The sequence below is a fragment of the Pygoscelis adeliae genome, unplaced genomic scaffold, assembly GCF_000699105.1.
Source record: "Pygoscelis adeliae isolate BGI_AS28 unplaced genomic scaffold, ASM69910v1 Scaffold282, whole genome shotgun sequence".
NCBI classification, from domain to species: Eukaryota; Metazoa; Chordata; class Aves; order Sphenisciformes; family Spheniscidae; genus Pygoscelis; species Pygoscelis adeliae.
In genome coordinates this window covers 2,790,005-2,813,456 of record NW_008824352.1, presented here as the reverse complement: position 1 = coordinate 2,813,456, position 23,452 = coordinate 2,790,005, and the positions used below count along the sequence as shown (strand labels likewise).

General features: G+C 41.8%; 1 protein-coding gene across 1 annotated transcript in view; it reads left to right on the top strand.

The window, feature by feature from the left end:
• SPNS2 (spinster homolog 2 (Drosophila)) overlaps window positions 1–23,452 on the top strand; it is a 106,080-nt gene that overhangs the window by 1,385 nt on the left and 81,243 nt on the right. Inside the window, exons 2-4 of the mRNA XM_009319313.1 lie at window positions 1,414–1,491; window positions 1,838–1,874; window positions 3,000–3,105. Coding sequence (XP_009317588.1) covers window positions 1,414–1,491; window positions 1,838–1,874; window positions 3,000–3,105 — 221 coding nt within the window. The remainder of the gene's footprint in view (window positions 1–1,413; window positions 1,492–1,837; window positions 1,875–2,999; window positions 3,106–23,452) is intronic.

The window sequence follows — 23,452 nt, the reverse complement described above, 5'->3', positions numbered from 1 at the left end:
GCTTGCTCGTGACCCTTGTGCACCTGCTAGTTTAGAAGGTATGAATCCTGCTTGGTGATCACTTCAGCACAGAGTTTCCTACCATGAAACCAACATCAGGGTTGTCTGTCTGCACTAGCTTCAGGGTAAATTTTTTTTCATCAGTTACCATCCTAACTAGAGTGTTTGCTGGGAACAGTATAGTTGTAGTGTCCCTTACTACTTTGTTTTTTTCAGACTTTAGGTAATACACTTGTAGCCTGTTTCACAGAGTTTAATTATTAAAATGAAAAGATATCATCATGTCAGTGGCAGTTGAAGCCCCATCCTGAAAGAAAGGTGGGTGCAAAACTTAGCCCTTTGTTACTGAAATAAAAGAAGCTGCAAGTTGATGGGCTGAACAGGAGCATGGCATCCACCAGGAAACCATTTACCTATGGATCAGGAGGTGAATGGGCATCACTTTGACCACCCAGTGATGTGCCTGCTTGGATTAAGTCTTGTATTGAATGTGTCTATAAAAGTAAGGAGAGCTTGGATCCCTCTGACTTGGCTTCTCCAGCTGGGGTGTCTGGGGCTGAGCTGCAGGGAGTTAGTAGGATATTTCATTTCTGTGTAGCACAACTGAGTGATGATAGAGCATAAGAAAACATTGTATTCGGTATTTCCTCCCTTCTTCCATTTTCTTCTTGAGAATTTTGATGGGTTTGTCTTCTACAAAATTGGGATTATACTACCCGCAAGTTGTTCTGACTTGCTAAGCTTCACCTGATGTGCACAGTCTGGGACCAACCAATAATGGAGCACAAATTGAAGGTGTTCAGAGCTGGTTAAGCTAAGTAAGGCTTCTAGGTTGGGTTGCAAGAGAACCCCTTTTTTTGTGAAAGCATGGAACACCAAGGGGAATATGTAAGTCATCTAAACCACAGAGGGTTTTGCTAGGCAAATGCAAAATTTATTTTTGTTCATCAGATATTGCCTGGATAATGACATCTCAGTTATTAATGGAGCAAATGAGGGAAGGACAGCCAAGAAATGCCAGGGCACTTTGAAAATGGAGGTAAATCTGCCATCCAAGAGGAAGCTAAGAACTTCCTGTTGGAATTATAGTAGGCAGCAATGCTCCAAAGGAAAAGAAAGGCCAGGGGAAAACTGTGTCAGGCTGGATATAATCAGGCACTTAATACTTCATAAAATTACAGATTCACAGAATAATCGAGGTTGGAAGCGACCTCTGGAGATCATCTAGTCCAAGTCCCCTGCTAAAAGCGGGGTCAACTAGAGCAGGTTGCTCAGGACCATGTCCCGTTGGGTTTTGAATATCTTCAGGGATGGGGAATCCACAACCTCTCTGGACAACCTGTTCCAACGTTTGACCACCCTCACAGTAAAAAGGTCTTTTCTTAAGTTTAAATGGAATTTCCTGTGTTTCAGTTTGTGCCCTCTACCTCTTTTCACTGGGCACCAGTGTGAAGAGCCTGGCTCTGTCTTTGTTACCCCCTCTCCTATCAGGTACTGATACACATTGATAAGGTTCACACCCTTCCCCACCCTGCTTGGGGCTAAACAGTCTGATAGAGTAAGGAAGAGGGGATTGTTACAGGAGGTATGAGGCTGAGCTAATGTTACTGGGCAGATATTGGTACTCTAAAAGCCAACCTGAATGCTGCCCTGAGTAACTGGTGATGTACAAGTAATATGGAATAGGACAAATGATCTTTCTTGCTTTTTCCTTCCTTCTCTGTATCTTTTTTTTCTTTAGTACCTTTAATTTATGTCCGTTATCTTGGCATTGTTCCAGATGTCTTCTGGGAATAGTTATCTCTGGGTCTTTTATCTCTTTGTGTTTGTCATTTAGTGTGATCCTGGCAGTCCCAGAAGCTAAGATATTTATGGTGAGTGAGTTCAGATTGGTGCTTAATTGATTCCCGTGACCTGCAGTGATGAGCAGAATCACTTTGGATAAAGCCTTCGATCAAATTTTGAACTGTAGGTGAACTTTTATAGATGTTCAGTATAGTTGGAGAATGATGTTTCTCATTTTTAAAAAAAGAAACTTGCATATCCTCAGTTTTGGGGAAGACAGTAGGCTAAATAAGGAAGACCCAGATATTAAGAGAGCAGCTGTCTCTGTTCCAGACCCAAGAAGTCGGAGCACAGTTTGTTTCGACCATAGACAAATGTTCAGGCCTATGGATCTGTATCTGACAGAACTGGACAATCTACAGCTTGGCAAATGTGTGTCCCCCAAGATGAGTTATAAAAGCTCTCTTCTGGGTTTTCACTGGCTAGTTGGTTACAAAAGCATGCCTGTTCATATGTACCTGACATTACATGTATTTATATGTTTGATACCCAAGTGCTAAATCTAGCTGAATATGTACGTACTACAAAACCTGTTAATTTTGCTTATGCCAATTAATATATTAGGGGTTCAGGGAAGAGAGAAGGTTGGTTTTGGTTCTGCTTGTAGTTGCTTTAAAGCTAAGCATGTGGTCACTTACCCACCTTTACTAAGCTATTTTAAGTTTATTTTCTACATTTGTTTTGGAAATGAGAACCCCCCAGAACTAGTTAAATGTGAAAACTTCCATCACTGGTCCTATCGATGTATCATATCTCCTCCCAACAGAGATTTGTTAAAACTTGTCTTGGATTAAATTTGTCCGTCTTGTCAAACGATTTGAAGCACCTAAGGCACAGCATCAGTTTCCCTGTATTTCTGTAAAATAACAGAAGTAAGGGATCTGGATTCTGCAGAAAACAAACAAAAAGAAAACCCTGATCTTATTTAAGTAGAAAGGAAAGACCAGTTTCTCATGCATGAGGATTTCATTCCCATCTTTGCATGATGTTGTATTTACCTACCTCTGCTTTTATTGTAGTAGCCCAAAATTATTGAGTGTACATGTTCAGAAAAGAAGCCAACGTGCAAACTTTCGAAGTTATGTGTCTAAACGACCGGAATTTGAAGTTTTGCTGATGCTTCACGAAAGGTTTGAGTTATATGCTTTTCAAAGGCTGAAGGCACTGAGTTTCTTCTCTCTGTTTTCCTTGCAGGTGTGTTACTAGACATCCAGCAGCACTTTGGAGTCAAAGACAGTGGGGCTGGCTTATTACAGACAGGTAAGAGTATTTGTTTTCTCGCTGGTTTTTGTAACCTTCCTCTTCTCAGAAGGGTGCTTTCAGATTTCTTCAGTTATGGCCCTTGGGCACGTTGGCTGTGAAATATACTCCTACTAGGAAGACAAGTGAATATGAGGGTTTTTTTTTGTTTTGATTTGCTGGTGGGCAGGAGATCAGGGCTCAGAATGGCTTGAGTGCAGAATGGGCCAAAAGCAAACAAACCTAATGACAACTAAATTCAAACAGGAGGCAGCTACTTCCCCCAGATCAGAAAACTCATGATGAACTAACAGCAGGATCCTGTGGTTCTCACTTCTCTTAGCTCTCTGTAGGTTGGTAATAAGTGTGATGTATGATGCCCTTCATGTGCTCTACAGAGAATCTGCTGAATGTACAGTAATTTGGAGTACAGTGTGGCATGAAAATGTAAAACTCATCAGGACAAGTACCTGAGGATGAAAACTGCAGAAAAGGCTAACAATCATTGCATTCAAGGTAGCTCATGGATTAACAATATCCCTGTGATTTTGGTGCTGTTAGCCTCAGACATTTCTCTCCTTGTATTTAAGGAAGAAGGATTATTGCAATTGTGATGTCCTTTTAACGTAGCAGACATTTTAATGTCGCAGACATCTGCAGACAGAGCTGTACAACCTCAGGACAAACCCAGCTTTTCTGGCCTCTAGTCCTGAGGTGGTTTAGAGGAGTGCCTTTGTCAATGGGCTGGATTTGATGACATAGAGTAGCAGTCTCATGTAGTTATGACAGCACATTTGATCTTCATGGAGAGTTGAAAGGACTAGCCAGAGAGCAAATGCAGTATTTTAAGGAGAGAAACAGTCTGGTTTGGAAACTTCCTACAGGATTATTAGTTGGAGTCACAGATTTGTGGTGCTGTGGTCGTCTTGGCACTGTCATCTGTCTGAGGGAACCACAGTGGAACAATTATATCTCTGAAAAAATTAGAATTCAATTAGGATTAGAAATAGTGTGCCAGAAAGTAATTTTTTTCCATGTTTTTTTTCTTATGCTGTCATAGTGGATACCAAATGCCCGTCAGGACCTTGTCTGTGAAACTAGCCAACAATAAAAGTGTATAAAATCATTAATTCTTTATGATCACACTAGAGGTGAGAATGTTCTGAAGCTCCGTCAGTTGGCCTTTGATTTCAAACTATGTGAACCACTGCAGTATCTCCTCCTTTTTATTTTCTGCAACCCATGGCACCGCAGGGTCCTCGTCTGTGATTACAGCTTCTTGGTAATGTTGCAATACAAACAATTAATAACAGTTTGTATTAGGGCTTTAAAAATGCTCTCCTTGTGGGATGGCAGAGTTCAGCTAAGCTGATGTGTGCAGCACATGTCCAGAACAGAGCTGTCCAGGCCTGAGCTTTACAAGTGTTACTGCTTGTAAGTAGCATCAGTTATGCCCAAAGTGGCACTGGTTTTCCGTCAGGCTCTTTTCTACAGCAATTATTTGTATTTATTTATTGTCCTCAGAGGAACAGGTCCTCAATGTATCATGAGACATGCAGTGCCTTCAAGAAAATATTCTGGTGGAAAACGACACTTGCCAAAGCATATATTTAATCTTTATTCCCCTCAGTGGATGAAATCCTTCTGCAGATGAATTGCTGACAGCAAGTAAGAGCTAAGCTCCAACAGGGCATTTCATTTGTTAATTGCAAGAAATGTTATTTATTTCTCTCGCAAACGTACAGGGCATCTGAAAACAGCATCACTGAGATATTGCAAGATTGCTGCTGTGTCAAGAGTTTTGTAACTGATGACTGTTGCTTTAAGAAAAGCAACGTTTTCTCTTGGTTTTTTTGCTGATCTGAAAACTGAGGGCTTGACTTTGCCCCTGCAATGTACATAATAGTGTATTAATCGTGGTGCCATCACAGGAAAAGGGTGGTCACAAAATAAAACACCATTCCACGTAAGTAAGGGTAGGGGCACATAACTGAAAACTTATTAAATGTATTACTTCAGCTTAACAAGTTTCTGTGTTGGCAGCTGGCCCATGGCCCATGTACCCTTAACCCTGGTGAAATAAAACACGCTGGCCTAAACTGTCATAAACACTACTTTTAATCTTTTATCTGTTCTCTAAGTCTGACCTCTCTAGATGTGTAAATTGGGGAAAATGGTTGCAGAGCGTAAAAAGCGTTTGACCAAGGTTGCAGAGGAAGTCTACAGTAGAGCTGAGGCCAGGACTGATGTCTCCAGACCTCTGCCTTAACCTTGAACAGTTCCTTTGCAAGCAGAGAGACAGAAATATCATCTTATTCCCAAGAGATGGTCTTGCTAACTAATTGAATGATGTGAGACGAAAGACTGCTCATCCTAAATATGTCCTCTGAATAAGAAGTGGATTAGTCCTCAGGTTGTTAATCCTGCATCTAAATGAGTCCTAAATTAATTTACAATGTTAATGAGGGGGAGTGAAATGTAGTATTCACTGGCAGTTCATATCACTCATCAAACAGGCTTTAAAAAATAAAAAAGAAAATCCTTTTAACTGAGAAACAAGGCTGCACACAGCGTTAGGAAGAGATGGTACTGAAAACTCAAACAGCAAGGGGAAAAGAAATCCACCAAAGGCGATGTATGACCCTGCATTCATACCATAACCCATTCTGTGCAGGCACAGCCAATCTCATAGCTCTCTCACTCCGAACATTCAAAAGCCAATTCATACACTCTGAGCTTCTGCTGCTCTCTGGAAAGCAAAGGTGACTGGTTTCTTAGGAATTGCAAAGACAGAATTTGAATTTTTGTCGTCTTTTATATTAATCCCAAGATACAAGCTGCTCTTTGCTTAAGAGATATAATGAAAACTGGTTAGAGGGGCACTGTAACTCCTGTATGGAAAAATCACAGGGACACTCCAGCCTCATCCATAATGGAAAGGAGCAGAACGTGGTAGTCTCTGTAAGCAAGGATCCTGTGACAGCAAAGGACACACTGACAGATGGGTCGCAATCGCTGCTTGCTCAGTAGCATTGTAGAGTAACAGGCATATAACTATGTTGATTCCAGAGCCTCAGTTATCTCTTGATGATGCTGTAATTCTGTGCTGATCTTCCTTTTTAAAGCAGTATATATGCAGTTTTATAAATATTAGTTAAGTTCACTTAATTGTCCTACAGGTCTGCATCCAAGCTTTCTTGTGCTTTTCATTTCTTACTGGCTGCTTTTCCCAGCTGGAGAAGGGATAATCCTGGCTGATCTCAAAAGGTGATAGAGCATCTCCTTGCCTACTTGAGCTGCACAGCTGTAGTCAGTCAATACATTTATAAGCCAAACCATACAAAAAGTCTTTCCCATGTGTGGAGTTAGGAGCAGCAATGTGGACTCGCCAAAACTACAGGCCTCTACAGATACAAAGACTGAGAGGATGGACCACTGGATTTGTAGAACTGCTTCAAAATAGTGTTATCCTTCTGTATATACTTAGACCACAGGAGTAGTGGCCCGGTGCTGTACTCTGGTTTTCACTAGATTTTTTTTCCCCTTCTTCCTTCAATTTTTGTGCTTTATTGCTCTGTCTGCTTTCTTTGCCCTAGGATTTATTTTGCTTTTGTGTCTCTTGCCAGTGTCTATTTAGCACACCAGAGCTCTAATAATAATAGTGCCTGGCTCTCAATACAGTTTGTCTGCTGTAGATCTCAGGATGTTTTATACAGGGAGGAATAATGAGGCTTGGCCTTTCCTACAGATGGGGAAACCAAGAAAGCCAGATGGGAGAAATGACCTGCCCAAAGTCACACAGCGGGTCTGAGGCAGAGCCAGAGTGAGAACTGCGGTCCAGTTCCTGAACATGCAGCATTCCACCAGATTAATGCTTAGACCCAGAGATTTGGTCCTTGTTAACAGGCACCTTAATCTTCTAGCCTAGGCAGCTCAAGCTCAGGGGAAGGCACATAAAACAGTGGGGACTTATGCAAGCAGAAACTGTGAGGCATCAAATGGAGGGTATGGCAAGGATTCCATTGAAATGCAGAGGGGAAAAAGTGCCTGTTTTCAGAAAGAGCGTAGGGATGTTATTAGAGGAAACCCTGGTAACCAAAAGTTTATACCATAAGGTCAGAAGCAAGGAAATGTAAGGAAGCGAGAGATCTGGAAGGACTCATTAAAGGCGAATAATCATAGATAACTGGGGCTCTGAAAGAACTTGTCTCTTCTCACGTGGAGAGAGATGGGCATTCTCCCAAATGCCTTTCAGCCCCTGGCTTCCCAGGAAGCCTAGCAATGCCAGGTACTTCCTTAAGTCGTCTTGTGGGCTCATCTTTCCTGTAAGGGTCAATTCCAGCTAAAACCTCTGTTCATTTGAAAAGTGAAACCTTTACCTACCTGAGTTCCCCTACCTCTTGAGCCGACCTAGTGTAACCTTGCACTAGACTGCAACCTTGCAAATGTGTTAGCAGCCTTGGTGTGCTGTGATTGTACCAACTGAGTTATAAGCATGTGCAGTGAGTAGGGGACTTGAAATAGTGGAGTGCAGTGATGGGATAAATCACGCTTGCTAAATGGAAGGTTTTTCTTTCAGCTCCCTTTAACTCCCTTTGACTCCCATCTTCTTGTCATTGGCTTATGATGACAGCCTATACTGCTCTAACATTTTTTATTTATACCCCACAGAGACCACTTCCGCTGGATGCGAACCTTGAATATGTGTATATTACATGAGTTGCAGGTGCCGCATATTTCTTTTCTCCCATCTGCTTCTACCTGAATAGATACTGTCTTGCTCCTCATCTGTGCTATGCATAACTGAATCAAATCTTCATAGAATCATAGAATCATTTAGGTTGGAAAAGACCTTTAAGATCATCGAGTCCAACCGTTAACACTGCCAAGTCCACCACTAAACCATGTCCCTAAGCACCACATCTACACTTCCTACTGCACCTGCTTAACTGATCTTCTTGCTAGAACAGAGGAACTCATATTCTGGACGCTTTCCTGCTTTCTGTTTAAAATTCATGGGCTTTCCTTTTGAGTGAATGACTCAAACTTACACCAGAGCACTTCCCAAGGCCCTGGTATCTCAGGTGTCCAATCCAGAAGGCGAGGCAGAATGCTTTGTAGTTGCTGCTCTTGATTTATGACTGCAAATGGTTTGGACCACCATGTCCTACCCAGAGCAGGTCATGCCACTGTTACCTTCCCTTCCCTAAGCATTCTTAAATGCAGGTTACTTCTCTGGCAATCTGGGGCTCTGAATGCCAGGACAAGGTGGAGCTCTCTTTCTGCCAGGAGGAGATTCTCTAAGTCATATCACCGATGAGCAAAAGCTTTTTTCCCATTTTCCCCTCCTTACCTGATTTTTGTATCATTTTTTCTGAACTTCTCCAGCCTTCTGTAGCATGCTGCTGATCTAGGGATTAAGCAGTTTGTATAGGACAGCTCCAGTTTAAGCAATAAAGATGAAAAAGCAGGGCTCTGTATTCAATGTGCCTTGATTAATGTTGTGACAAGGGTAGGTCTTTTACTTATCAAGGTAGAGCAAGTTGAGATAGTCCAGAGCCTGATTATTTCCCGCATAAGTCCTTTACAAGTTCCGACAGTCCTTCTTTCCTGTGTCCTAGAATGGTATCTGATATGCTAAGAAGTCACGGCAATCTGAGGGTCTGATTCATGAAAGCAGTTAAGCCTATTTGGAAATCCCTCTGCAATCAAGAATGAAAGTATTTTCTCGAATCAGTGAGCAGGTTATAGGAAAATGTGTTTGTGCTCTAGCCCAGTCCCCCATACACCAAGGACCAAACTATAAAAATGCTGTTTACAGTGTGCGCTCTCACTGGACAGCCCTAGATTGCAAAGTAAATAATCTTTGGTGGGGGAGAAGGGGCAGGGAAGGAAGGGGAAGATGTCCTTGCCTCCTGCTGATAGGAGGTAAATGCTTGAGCCAGCGTTGCACTTTGTCTTTTTGTTGTACGTGTCAGCAAGTGAGTGCAGGCTACTAGAACAGGGAAACTCTCCAGACTGGCTTGTCTTCATTAATATCTTGATTTTATGATACTGCATGGCCACTAACACAACATAACAATTCATTTTTCCATCCTGTCTTCCTGCTTTGCAGAACGAAGGTTTGTCCTAATTATTGGCCTTTCAGACAGGGCAGGTACTTGGGCTGGTTGTTGCAAGAGAAACTTGCACTTGCGCTGCCTGTGGCATGTCTGTTCCGTAAGTAGATACTGGCCTATTTTCCCTTAGGCTGTAGTTCAAGCACCTCTTGCCAAGGTTATGTTCACTTCTGTAATTTATTATTATAATGAGGGGAAAGATTTCCCACAGATTTTAGAGAAGTAGTTATCATTCCACCCAAAGTCCTAACAGTTTTTAACATAGCCTGTCCATCTCCCTCTACGCATGTTCCTCAAACCTCAGAATTTTATTCAAGCTCTTTATAGTGGAAGATGGGATTTTTGTTGGTATTGTGTAATTCTCTTAAACAACAACTTCCTCCTAATACCAGCTATGCAATCTCACGCAGCAGGCATCTGCACTGTATTGTGTGTTTCATGCACAAATAGTTCAGAAGGGCTAGTCTTGCCACCTTTGCTTTTTTCATTAACACCATATCTTCAGTTTTGAAAGAGGGAGATGAACATTTGAGTTACATTAACAGTTACTTTAATGCTGTTATTAGACATCTAATGGCTACCAGTTGCTGGAAGAGAGGTGTGTGCTTAGATTCAATACCTCACGAGTAGCTTACTTTTTTTCCTCCCCCTCTGCAGTGACACTAAAAGTTTTTGGTAGTAAGTGGAAAACCTGCTTAGCTTTAATTCTTGCTTTTCACTGAGCCTGTAAGTTTAATTTTCAAGTGTGGTGACCAGAGGAGTGTTTGCATATGGTCTAAATCAGAGGGAGCCGTGTATTTCTTCTCTGTACTCTGATCTAGATCTGTGCGTACAGTTGCTACTGATACCTATTGGGCCCAATTTAAAGGTAAGTGTTAGCCCGGAGGGGAAGATTTTTTGCCTTGACTCTACGGGAAGTTGAATCAGGGTCTTCTATGAACTGGGAGTGAGAAAACAGAACTAAAATTTATAGTACATTTTGTATATTTAATATGCTTCATCCCAGGGGAGCCGTAAGTGTTCTCTCTTAAAAGATTTATTTTAATGTTGTTTGGTTTTGTCTTGCCTCCCATACCTGAAGAACTCTCATTTTCTTAGAGCACAAACCTACAGTTCTGTAGGGCAACATACTGTGTTGTGAAAAATGCAAGCAGCTACATTCATACAGGGATCTGAGATCAGGTGATAAAGAGGTCAGGCTTGGTCTGTGCCCGCTGGGAGATTTCCAAGTTAATGTAGTATAGTTGGAAGCATTGCTGTTGGAGGAGGTGATTGATTTGAGAGAGAGAGATCATTTGGATAAACCAAATAGTCTTGACAGCGTGTGAAGGAGCTCTGGAGCACTGAAGGTGCTGTCTTGCAATGAAGCAAAGAGCCCTAATGTTAGTTGTTGTAATACAGCAGGCATCTAGTTGACTCTGGAAGCACCAGGGTGTTTTCACAATAGTGGGAATGTTGGGGTCCTGGACCAGTCCGTGCAATCGTTTTGCCCTCCTAATGTCCTGTCTTGAGTTTCAGGTGGCTTTTCCTCCAAACCAGTGCTTCTCAAACCTTTTGGGCTGAGTACTAGACCACTCTGCATCCTTACAATTGAATTTTTATAGTGATTTATCATCAGACCACTATAAAAGTAATACTGCTGTGCGGCTGGCTGCACAGAACTTGCTGTTACCTTCTGGAACACGATTTTGGGAACCATAGCCTTTAACTCTTATAAGCTGCTGAAACAGGTGGTGTTTTCCAGGCAGAAGCAACTACATCTCAGTACGGGCTGCAGTGATTCCCATGTATAGACCCATGCACACTTGAGGAGTGACTCATTTGTAGACACACATACCCGGCTTTGAAAATGAATTCCAGGGCATCAGTTACGTAAAAAGTGAACATTCCTCGTGGTATTTGGTAGTGTTACCAGCCTGCAGAACTAGATTCCAATTAACACAAGTAAGTCTGAATTGCATGAACGGTGTATTGTTGCACCAATTCAAAAGAAATCTCCCAGTGTGCTACCCTTACCCCCCATATGTGTCCATATTCCAGGATTTTTCCCGTATGCTGATGTAAGGTTATAGAGCAAAGACCAATTTTCTGCTTAGATTATGCAGGGAACCTGTTTTTGGAGGGAAGATATTACTGATCATAGTCCATTACTTACCCCAATTCAAAGTTAGTTCTCACAAAAAATGTAAATCTACATAAACATTTGTTGCTAAAACTCTCTTCAGTTGTTTTCAAGTTTTAGTCAAATGACTGAGGATGGCTTGGGTTTTTAAATCTCTGATGAAAAACAAAGTTATTTGATGGGATGAATAGTAGGAAGAAGGGTTCACACACTCTTGTTTTTGCTGCTGCAAGCAGGGAAATGCTTTGGTTTTCAGTGGAAAGGATGTTTCCAGGGAAAGTTCAGTTCTGACCTCTTTTATTCCCCCACTCAGTTACACATCAGGTTATTCCTAATTCAACGCTTGGACAGTTTTAACCATTTCCTCCTTCCACCCTTTTCATCCACTAATGTTTACAGAAGCAAGATTTATTTTACATATTCTCTTACTGCATCATTCTCCTTGCTCTTTGTTGATGAGCTGAATTTGAGATGTGGCAACTCTTAATTTATTCTCTGCGACAGTAGTGTTGAACTGAGAACATTAACAGTAATATACCTTTCCTGCGAAGAGTTGCCTTAAAGAAATGTTATAATAACTTTAACTTGCTTATTTGGAGCTACACTAATTTTAAATGGATGGTTACAATAAATTACTATTGGGATAGACTTGGAAGTGAATTAGGGAGGCAGTACAGGTAAAGCAGTTTGAGTTTTGATTTCTTTTTACAATTCTGCTGATGGCACTGGCCAATGTGCTCTCTTCTCTGGGTCTTTTCCCTGCTCCCTTCTCTCTAGATCACCAGTTTGTAGAGGAAAGGCGATCACCTACCCTGTAAGCCTGTGATGAAGTGCTTGTTAAAACTGACCTTGTTAAGAGTTTTGGCTGAGTGAAATTCTCGGGATAGGATCTGTCTGTCTGTTGTTTTTTGGGGGGATGGGTTTGTTTTGTTTGATTTTGTTTTCCTTGAAGGATGTTTGAAATATGCTCCAAATTCTTTGTTTTTAATTCTGCCTTAATCACAGTTACTGGTTTTATTCCTGCCTCTACCCACCCAGGGATTTGAGCGGTCCTGGTCACCACAGCAATTGATGGTGTTAGCTGTCAGCTCTGTGCTTGTATATTCAGTGTCCTGTGGTTTTGTCCAACCTACCTGGCAATATAAATAACAATAAAAGTGCCTGAGTGCCCTTGGCCACGCCTTTTGAGCACTAGAAATCATTGACAAAGCCTGACAAAGAAAGGTACTATTTCATGAGAGCCTTTGTGACTAGAATGTAAGAAAGATGGGTGAGTTAAAGAATAACTTTGCCACAAAAAAAAAGTAAGGTTTTTTTTTTTTGCTTACTCTGGAATGTGCAGGGTGCTTTAGAGATCCATGTGTCGTTGAACTGAGTTGCATTCAATTTAAGCACATGGACTGTTTTTAAAAGCAGCCTTCCATTTTACAGGTGTAGTTTAGGATATATAAATGCTTAACTTACTAATTCTGCCTGCAAATCAAAGTAGTTAAGTGGCACAAATTGCACCAGCAAAAATGCTTCCAGGGTAAATTGCAAGCTCAAAATTAGTGATTGAGTTGAGGATCCTTTAAAAACCTGATACTAAAAATAGATATTAGTTCAGAAGGGCTGATGTAAAGAGTTATTATGGTGATAACCATGCAAGTGTTTGACTAGATAAATCCACCTCCTTTATCAATCTTCTTGAAGGTAAAATTACAGAACAGGAACATGAAAATGTCTCATAATTTTTGCTGGTTTGGTTCCCCCTCCCCCCCCTTTTGTTTTTAAATTGCCACCTTCCACTGTCAAGATGCTGCCCATATGATGTCCCCCAAGCAGGGGTTCACAGGAACACTGCTGGAATATATAAATCTAAGGTACTACTATGTTGCTATAGCTCACGATGCTGAAACTGTCATCAGCTATGCGGTTGCTTTTGCTTAGTCATGTGGGCCTAGAAAGAGGATCTGTGTCTCAGGGTTATTTTTTTGCATTTTTTATAAAATGTTATGGGATCTTCTTAAAAAGAAACCTCCTACTTCAAGATGTTTAGCTTCCCTAGTATCTGTCACGATCTGTCAAAACACCATCCTTGCGAGTTGTCTATTATGCTGAAGGTACTTGGGGTTTGTTGGCTACAGAGTGACTGTCAAGGGACAGATATTTTAGATACGGATACAACAGTAAGTGGACTCCAGTAGACTAGTGCTCTGCTCTGGCTCTTGTGCTGTCCGGTGTCCTGGGCACAGAGGTCATCAGCGTGTTGTTCACAAGGGACATTCAGGTTTGGGTATGTGAGTGAAACAGAGCTCGGCATGCTTTGCAAACACAACCTTCCAGCTCCTCACCAGGTCGGTGAGGCTTACTCCACAAACGTGTATCTAACCTGCCGATGGGTGAGGTCTTTACGCTCTGTTGTGGTGTGGGTCTGCACAGTACCTGCCTCCGTCAGCTGGCATCGCCAGCCCGAGAGGTGCAGGTGGTTTCATTTGTGTTTAACCCGTCCTGAGCCTTCAGTTACTTCCAGCTTTTTGGCTAACATAGCAATCGTGCTGTGTGCTAACTGCTTTGAAACCCATGGATGTAATAATATGGCAAACTATTAGCACGATGATACAAAATGTGTCATGTTTTGGGGGGAGGGTGGCAAGACAAAGAGAAAATATTAAAATAAAATATCTGTGGGAAAAAATGCAGAGAGAGAGAACAGATTTTCTGGAAAAGCAAGTTGTCCAAAGTTGCCCTTGTTCTCACTGAGATGTTTTATGGCAGCAAAGGTAATAATACAGGATATTATACAATGGATGTTGAATTTTCATTAAAAGCTCCCCAGTGAGATATTCCTACCAGCTGCTAATGTTATACCTTCCAATGACTTGGACAATATAGTATGTGACACACTGAGCTGAGAAAATGTTTGCATTGTTTATAAAAGACATTAGTTTTTCTTGTTTGTACTTATTGAACTTGTTCTTTATGGATTCGTAGTCCAGAAACTAGACTCCTTTGTCTAATCACCAGACAAACTGCTAGCAATGCCATGACAAGTTTTCCCCCAAGGTTCGGTTTTTGGCTGTATAGAACTGCTAATAACGAAGCTCAGCTGGCATCTTGGGACATTTATGATGGTGTGGTTTCTAGGGAAGGGAATGGAATAGGCGCTGAACCCAAACTGACTTCAGATGGGCCACTGGTCAGTCATCGGTCTCACCTTCTGCATATTTAGGCCTGAATGAAATGGGCTTTTTGTGATACATTAACAACCCTGGATACACCAAATATTGTCTTTCCTTTTTTCCATTAGTGTAATTGATGATGCATGAAGGCATTGCATTTGCAAACCTTGCGCATTGCAGTATTCATTTCAATATGTTGTTTTCCAGTAGTACTTATTCTACCAGAAATATACTAGTCAGAAGAAATTTAAAACGAGGGATTATTTAAAACAGGGCCCAGTTATGCACCATGGCTATTGAAACTACTGTTAACCCTGGGCTCTTTTACAGAGGTCATGTTCTTTTATCCACAGATGGATAGAAGAGTTGCAAAGCTCACTCCTGGAGCTGCAGTTCAACTTGGTATTAAAGTGTTTTTGCAAGTCAGGGATGACACTTTGAAAATTCATGTGGGTGATAATCTTAAAAATAACAACTGTAAGACAGACAGAGACCCGATTCATTCTCCAGTGCAGTTATGATCCTTTTCCTTTTGCAAACCATGGCAAATTAAACATTAGGATACGTCAATATTTCAACAATTTCCTTAAATGAATTTATCCCTCTTTGAAGGCCACCCAGCCGCTCTGAAACGCTTGTTCTTTGTCCAAATTGCCATTTATAACAGCAAGAGGCAAGAGCATTTCTAAATACTGCCAGCAAAATTGAATCAGCGAATAATTTCTGTCGAATAGCACTAGCCACTTAAAATTGTGAGAGAGGCTTCCTTACATATTCTGTGATCCCTCTTCATTGTAGGATGAAGACTGCTTGTCATTGTAGGTGTTTATTTGTGGCCTGCTGTTTTTTCAGCTCTCTCGTCCTACTAGTCAATATGTAATTGCAAATTGCAGTCAATAGCAATGTTTCTTTGAGTTTACTTTGTGGTACAAAAGCCTATTGAAATGTTGCTGGCATTTGGAAAAAGTAGATGGATCAGCCTGTGGCTCTGTACCCTGGCAGAGAGTTGTTTAAGTGCTGACGGGCGTCGTGTGGAATTGGATAGGAAGGAGGAAGTATTTATGAGCCCTGTCCTGTGCTCAGACCACTGCTTCTTAAATGATGACGAGACTCCCTCTAAAGCGTGCTGGACACCCGAAGCTGTGGGAGTTGAGGGTAGTTTGGATGTCATAAGATCATGTTCCTAATGCCTCTGGCTCACTCGTGGATCTTGTTAGGATGGTGGGGTTTGGTGGTTGTCTGGAAAGCCTGTCTCTTGTAGTTTAGATGCCAGTCCCTAAGAGAAGCATAGGTGGAGTTACCTGACGTACTTGAACAGTAAGAGAAAGCAGCATAGTAACTGCTGAGGGGCTAGAGCCTCGTTTTCTGCCAAAGGTAGATCTTGCTGTCTGGTAGATCCAGACTCCTCCCTGGCCCGCGCTGTACTGTTAATCGGCCTAGGTTAGTGGTTCAGCGTTTTATTTCCTGGCCCTTGCAGCTACTGGTGAATTGTTTTTGTCTAAACACGCAGCGTCTGTGACTGCGCAAGTGTAATGACTGGGGTAATAAAACAAGTAAGAATTAGTTCAGGGTACAGGGTAAGTGAGAGCGCAGATGGTTCCTTCCTTGCCTTTCAGAGAATTCGTGACTCATAATGAAACTAGACAGCAAGTGCATTTACACATACGACACTCTTGGCCAACGTGTCTAGTCCAATTCAGCCAGCCAGCCCCGGCCCCTGTGTGTACTCACATTTTGTCTTCACGTGCATGCCCTTCACTTCCTTCTTATGGGAGTAGTTTTAAAGATAATCTGTATTATTGATTTGTGTGTTCTTAAAGATAAGGGGGGGGGGATAATATAAAAGCGCATAAAGTAATTAATGTCTTGAAAACGTAGGGTGTGTGTTTTTCTTATGTTTTCCTCATAATGCAGCAACAATCAGTACAGGTCAGTTTGCCGGAAAGCACTCCAAAAACTTACCAGTGAACAGTTAGCCTGTGGAAATGAATGCCACAAGGAGTGTTGTGAGGGCCAGAGCTTAAAAGACCAGATCTTTATGTGGATAACACATTATAATTCTTGGGAGGGCTTAAGCCAGCCTCTAATTCAGCTGCCTGTGTAGGAATTTTGTGTACTTTCCTTGGAAGGATCTGATTGCTGTCACTGTCACAGGCAGGATGCAAGACTACATGGTTTTCTGATCTGTTGCCATTGTTCTTATGAAGTGGTCTCCTGAGGTTACATGAAAGATCTTTTATTGGGGGACTTGTTATTATTTATACACTGCCAACGCCTTAGGCAGAAAGATGGACACTGCTGCTAAGGAGAAACTGTGAGATTCCATCAAGAGATGCTTTTCTCTCCTTCTGTGTTGCTGCTTTGAATTGAAACCCAGTCAGCACTACAGAAATTTCCTCTGTAAAATTAGTGTGGTTTTGGTCCAGTCCCTGATGGGTGGTAGCTTACATAGCAGGAGCTGTCATTGCATGAGACACTATTGTATTTTACAGGCAACTCAGAAAAAAGCAAGCAACTGAGCAGGACAAACTACTGAAATTCCCTCTGTGACTGGCAAGCAGCTTTTTAGAAGTAAGGGTTTGGTGGGCAGTGTTAAGAAACTTATGTGCTTCTTCCACAAGTAAATATGAAGCTATCTATATCAAGCACTAAGATCCCTGGGAGGGGGGAAATTTGGAGGAAAAACTTTGAGGAAAATAAGGCAATCCCAGGCTGTTAGATTAGCATCAACCAAAAGCAATTACCCACAATTGCTTGTGCATCCATATCTTCTGCGGATTTTAGCTTATTCCCATTCCACAGTGATTTCTATTCCTAAAAAAGTGAATTAGCATAAGGCTGCAGAAGGCAGGATTTTAAGAGCAATACCCCTTGTTGGTGCTGCCTGCATCTTAGAGCAAGTGAATAAAAATCAGGTATTTCAGATGTCCTCTTGAAGTTCTTGTGATGAGAGGTAATATATTTTCATCCCTCAAAATTCAGTTTAATCTGACAGATGTTTGCCTTCCTCCAGATAACTAGAGGCAGGCAGCGTAAGCCCAGGGTGAAGGTAGTCTGTTTAGAAATTTAGAAAGATCTGAACTGACTTCTGTGAAGGAAGTTAGCTACAATACACAGAGATGAATCAGCAGTTTTCCCTTCAGATTGATAACTTTCTTAGTTATTGAGGTTTTATTGATTTTAAAAGATGCCATTTTCCTGGTCTGCTAAAAGCCCTCTTGAAGATGTATGGCTTGAACTGGAAAGGTAACAATTTTGCAGAAGAATGGTGTGAAAGGTGTTTGCTTACCAAACCCTGACACGCTTTTATTTGCACATGTGCAAATGCACGTTGTGAATATGATTCCTTGTCCTTCCCTGTCCAGACATTGGTGCTCTTCGGTGACAATACCGAAGCAGGATCTGGAGCGCACTGGAGGTCTCATTAACCCCAAAGCGTTTCCTGTCCATTTGCCCTGTGTTTACATGCTTTCCTGAGCAATTTCTGGAACATGTAATCTGCAGATACATCCAACTTTGGTGGATGTCAATGATAGACAGTAAAAGCTTGAGAGCAAAGTCTCATTTCATACCTCTGTCCTGGCCAGAGTGGAAAATGCTTGTAATGAGGCTGTCAGTGCTGTGTTAGTTGACAGCCAATTGCATAATTAAAATGAGAGTATGGCCATTTTCCCTTCAAAAGAGGGAGCATGTGTTTTGCCAAGCCCACTATAGATGGTACAACAGCCCCCTGAAGAACTGTAATAATAATTAAAAAGAAATCAATCAGTCCCACTGGCTGCCTGGGGAGAATGTCTGCAAAGAACTGTGTCCCCCTCCCCGTTCCCAAAGCAGAGCCGTGTGGATTTGCAAGGCTTTGATGTTGCTTTTCCTTGCCACTCTCAGCATCCCCTCAGCTCCCACCAGCACAGCCCTCAGGACCGATAGCTGCAAAATCCCCCCGCAGCTTGTGGCCCTGGTGGAAGGTGATGGCTGAGGGTTTCTTTCTGGCCGAGACTACTAGCAAAACGTGCATCTGCGCACCAGCCTTCCCCGAATCCCTCGCCCTGTAATGGAGCTGTAGCTGCGTTAGCTGTCCTGTGCCCTAGCTGTTTCTATGGCATATTTATGAAATATGTGTTTGGTCACTGCAGGGTTTCTCCCACTTTGTAAATGCAACCAGCAGCTATTAGAAACTGGTGTAGAGGTTAGCAAGGCATTCCTACTGCAGAATAGTCATTTATTTGTGAATTTCCTTTTAAAAACAAACCCAAACAAACCTGAAGTCTGACAAAAGCTCTGCGATAAGAATATGTCAGATGAACATTTCTTTTAGCAAGTTCCCGTGAGTACTGTGGCATGAGAAGCTCTTGATTCCTCTCTAAAAAGAATTGGAAGCACTTCCTATTGCATTGTTTTTCTTAGGAAGCTGCTGCTGTTGCTAAATAACACATAGCAAAGAATTTATTAGTAATACACCATACTTTCAAAGTGTCTCCTCTCTCTCCTGTTCTCTGTTGCTGTGGGAAGCAGGTTTTGAGATTGATTTCTCTTTGAGACAGACTAACTCCTTTTGCACACTAGTTAATTATTTGAAATTAAAACGTTAGTTGAGGTAGGATGCAGGATTAGGGGTGCAGTTGTAAAGAAGGATGGTAAACCTCCTTTTAGGATGAAAACAGTCTTCCCCCTCTATCTCAAATTGGAAACAAGGAACATTATTTCTCTTTATACCAGACACAAATGATGTATCATTCTATTAAGCGAGTAACAGATTTAAAGTATTTTATTGCTAGTTAAATCTCATGCATGGTACTCAATGCAGATTTCAAGGATCGAGGGATTTAGATTATTCTGCATTACCAGCTTTAGGCTGTCATTTCTTGGTGTGTTTAAGTGCATGCTGTGGTCGAAAAGGCTTTATGGGCAAAGGTGCAGATAACTGTTCCTGCCCTAAGGAAAGTGGCTCGCTTCTGTCCACCTGTTTATGCTGCCTGCCTGGCACTTGCGCTGCTGTGCCGTAGGTCAGGGACCCTGCCAGAAGAGATAGTGGTTTAGTTTACAGTCCTCAACAGTTCCCTGATTTTGCACTCCAGATGGCCGCACAAGCTCTAGTACTGGCACAAGGGAAGTCTGACCAGTTCTTTCAAAAGATCTCACCTTTCTTTCCAAAGGCTTCTGTGAATGCGGTTGTAGCGTGTGCCTGGTATCATAATTGCAATGGAAAAAGAAAGATCTCAAGTACAGGAAGGGAATAGAACAAAATAAAGATCCTTTGGTTTTGTGGTTATTTAAATGCTTCTCTCGAGACACCTTTCTCTAGCCCTGAGCCCTGGGTATAGGTGCTTCATCCTCCTGGCAAATGAGAGCAGCCCTCCTCCCTGCTGGAGCTTTATTTGTGGTTGAAGCTCTCAGGTGGACAGCACGTGTGCAGAACGTCCTGGAAAACTGCACAGAAAGGGAAAAGCAAACCCGCTATTCTTTCAAACGCAGACTTTCATGAGTGCTAGGAGCGATTACTGGCTGTTTCTGTAACAGCAGCTAAGACTGTTTTAGGTATATTTTAGTCATGTTGAGGCAGAACCAATCTTGTAGCAGCATCACTCATGATGCTGCAGTGTTGCAAAGCTATTGACTAATCTCCATACCTCTGGGATCTCGTGTCTAATTCAGAATTGACCAGAATGAATACATATCCATCCTAATTGGCTAGCTAAGTTAATAATGTTTTCCTGCAACTAATTGCACAATGACAAACCGACCCATGTCATGCATCGTATGAGCACCGAGGCTGCAGCCAGGAAGGGACGATGTCCTCTTTCACTCCACTGTGTTAACCTGCAAAGTTCTCAAACAGTCAGAGCCAGTTAAGTCAAATGGAGAAGAAATTGCAAGGGGGCAAAGCTTCTGTTAACTGACTGGGTATTTCATTACTTTACCCTGTGAGTGTGCATGTGCAGGTACAAAGCCACTTTTGGTTTTAGAATGTAGCTGTGAACCACGTTCCAGCTTTTAGAAATAATTTTAGGTGCAACTCAATAACGTGTTAATAAGCCATTACCTAATCAAGCTGGCGGAAATGATGCAGATGCAATTTTGTCTTCCTAATTTTTTATGGTTTTTTTCAGAATAACATGGGAATAGTTGTGCCAGTCCAGACCAGAGGTCCTTTTACTTGTGATCAATAGCACATATATGGGGAAAAAAAGAAGAGGACAAGATTACAGTGATAGTTCCGTGGTATACCCTATCAACTGGATAGTTGAGGCCTTTCTGAACCAGAGGAGTTATCTTTAACAGTCCTTACATTAGTATTCTTCCAGGATTTTGTCCAATCTTGTTTTGAAATAACAAACACTGAGCTTCCATAGCCTCCTGTGATAAAATCCCAGTGTTTGTTTAAAAGTTTTGTGCATGAAATATCTCCTTTGATTTGAATTTTGCAGCTGCCAGTCTTATTTGATGCCACCTGGTCAGTCTTCTAAGAGAGATGATTCTGTTTTCCCCTTTTCCATGCTACTCATGGTGCTAGATCTCGTCTATATCCCCCATCAGTTGTTTCTTTTCCAGTATGTTTAATGTTTTACTGTAAAAGGACCTGTTTCATCCTTTTGACAATTTTTTTTGTCTGTACTTTTCCCAGTAATAACCTTTTATGTTACAGGGATGCAGTAAACTTACAAGTACTAAAATGTGTTTACTAGTAAAGAGGTTCTGATCTCTGCTGTCATTGGGGATTCGTAAGCAGTTACATCTAGACAAAAAACTCGGCTCTAATGCCCACTGAATCAAGTGGGAGTCCTTCCGTCGACTTTGGTCAGGAGTCTAAATCAAACCACACTAAAAGCATTTTGCAGAAATACAACTCAAAGTGGAAGTGGCTATAAAACAAAAGCGGCCTTGACTTATTTAATCATTAATTTCCAAATGGTAAGAAATGCAAAAGCAGAGTTTAAACACTGACAGACAAGCTCATTTTCTGGGTTCTGCTCCTAAGTGCCAGCAATCTAATGGTGTCCTTAGGTAGTAATTTGTATGCCTTTTGTATGGCACTGCCGTGGAAAGCAAACTCTGTCACAGCCTCCTGTTCCTGCCCCCTCTTTTTCGCCTACCATGTAATGAACCAGATTGTGGAACTGACCCAGACGTGAAGATTTATTTCTTTTTTAATTGATGGGGAGAGGTGGTGTCTGCTCCTCCTCAAATGTTCTCATGTGTAAATTTTAATCCCGCAATCAAACACGCTGTGTAGCCACAGAAGACATTCTGCTAGCAAATACACTATTTATTTCATTGCAAAAGATGTTCATCAGGGCTGGCTATCTGCTGGTCTCCCAGAACCAGCTGTCTGCAGGGTCAGGCAAGTGCCAGTTTAGGCACAAGGGAAGCGGTGGACTGTAAGCTGTACACTGGAACCGTTCCCTTGGATTGCTGCCTGCAGCATTGTATTATGAAGCACATCTCTAGGAACACAGTAACTGGTTTATTGATGTTCAGGTTGCCCAGATCCCTTTAAAACAATGGTAATGTAATGACTGTAATTCCCAAAGTGAAAAGCAGAAGGTGGGTTTGGGTTTTTCCTCTTTTCTTTTTAAATTTTGTTGTCTGTATACAGCTGTTCAAAATTTAATCTAGCAGCAAGTTAGCTCCTGCTCCAAGTAAACTTGCTGGACATCCAGAGAGACTGAACGGCACAGTAAATTGCAGCTTTTCCACTGTACACTTAGGTAAAAAATTTTGAAGTACAGCATGACAGAATTGGACCTCAGTGGATGTGGAAAATGGTTGTGAAATAATAACTGTGAATAATCGTCTACTTAATTGCTTTAGCAATAAGCAAGATATGAATGGCTGAATCTTAAAATGCAGCTTCAATTGACATGATATTGGAAATTAATTAAAAAAAAGTGAAAAATTTGAGTGCTGTTTTAGATCTTGGCTTTTAATTCAAAGCCATCTTTTCCTTGCCTTTACAGTGCTGATTGCCTGAACCAGGAAACCAAGATTGATTTTGAACTTTGAAACGTGACAGCAGTATTTGTGAGGCCTGAGTGAGAGGAGCATCATTGCTACTTTTTAGGGAGTGCTGGTATGCTATGGACCATAGTACCTCTATAAAACTGATCACTCTGACTTAGGTCTATAGAAAGTAGGCTGGAAACATTGTTTGTCTTTCCTTTTAAGTTTATGTGGGAGGCAGTATATATTCTGGCAGGGTTCGCGTTCTCCGCAGTGCATTGTACCTGGTCATTTCTGGGTCGGTCTCTGTCTTCTGGTTATGAGCAGTAACGCTGCTGGCTGCAGGCACGTGCCTGTCTCAGCCCACCAGTAGCAGTGCCAGAGTCGGCAGTTGACAGCTCACTGGTTACAGTCGGCTCTCGCTGGTGGTGATCAAACTGTCCTATATCCTCTCAACAGCCCTTAAAACGGGCTCTTTAGAAGACCAGAATGGCAGTAGTTCACGTCTTGCAGCTATGGTTTTACTTCCACTATTGGACATGCAGCAGTACTTGCAGATGGATTTGTTGAGTTGAATGTTTCAAGGTTTGATTTGTATTTGAATGATTCTGTCTGTAAGCCTACTCTTGTAAGGAACTGCCGTGGCCATTGGACTCTGGTCTTTGCCAGTCTGTGGGCAACAGTACTCACCTGTAAGGGTTGTTTCCCTTTTTAGCCTTCACTTTTTGTTAGAGTTATTTCTTGTAGCTGTTGTCTAGGCATTTGGGACTGAAGAGGAATATTTCTCCATCCCTGTGCAGCAATGCACAGAGTGAGTGAAGTATCTCTCACATCCGTAACATCACATACTCACCACTGTATAGATCAATGATATACTGTACTATATATGGCAGTTTTGACAGCGATTACTTATATTTGACCACAGTGGTTGCTCTTTGCCCAACACAGTTCCTCTCAAAGCTCAGGTGGCATTAATGTGTTAATTGGATTGGTTTTCTGGGTATTCTTACCCGATTTTCTGCTTCCAA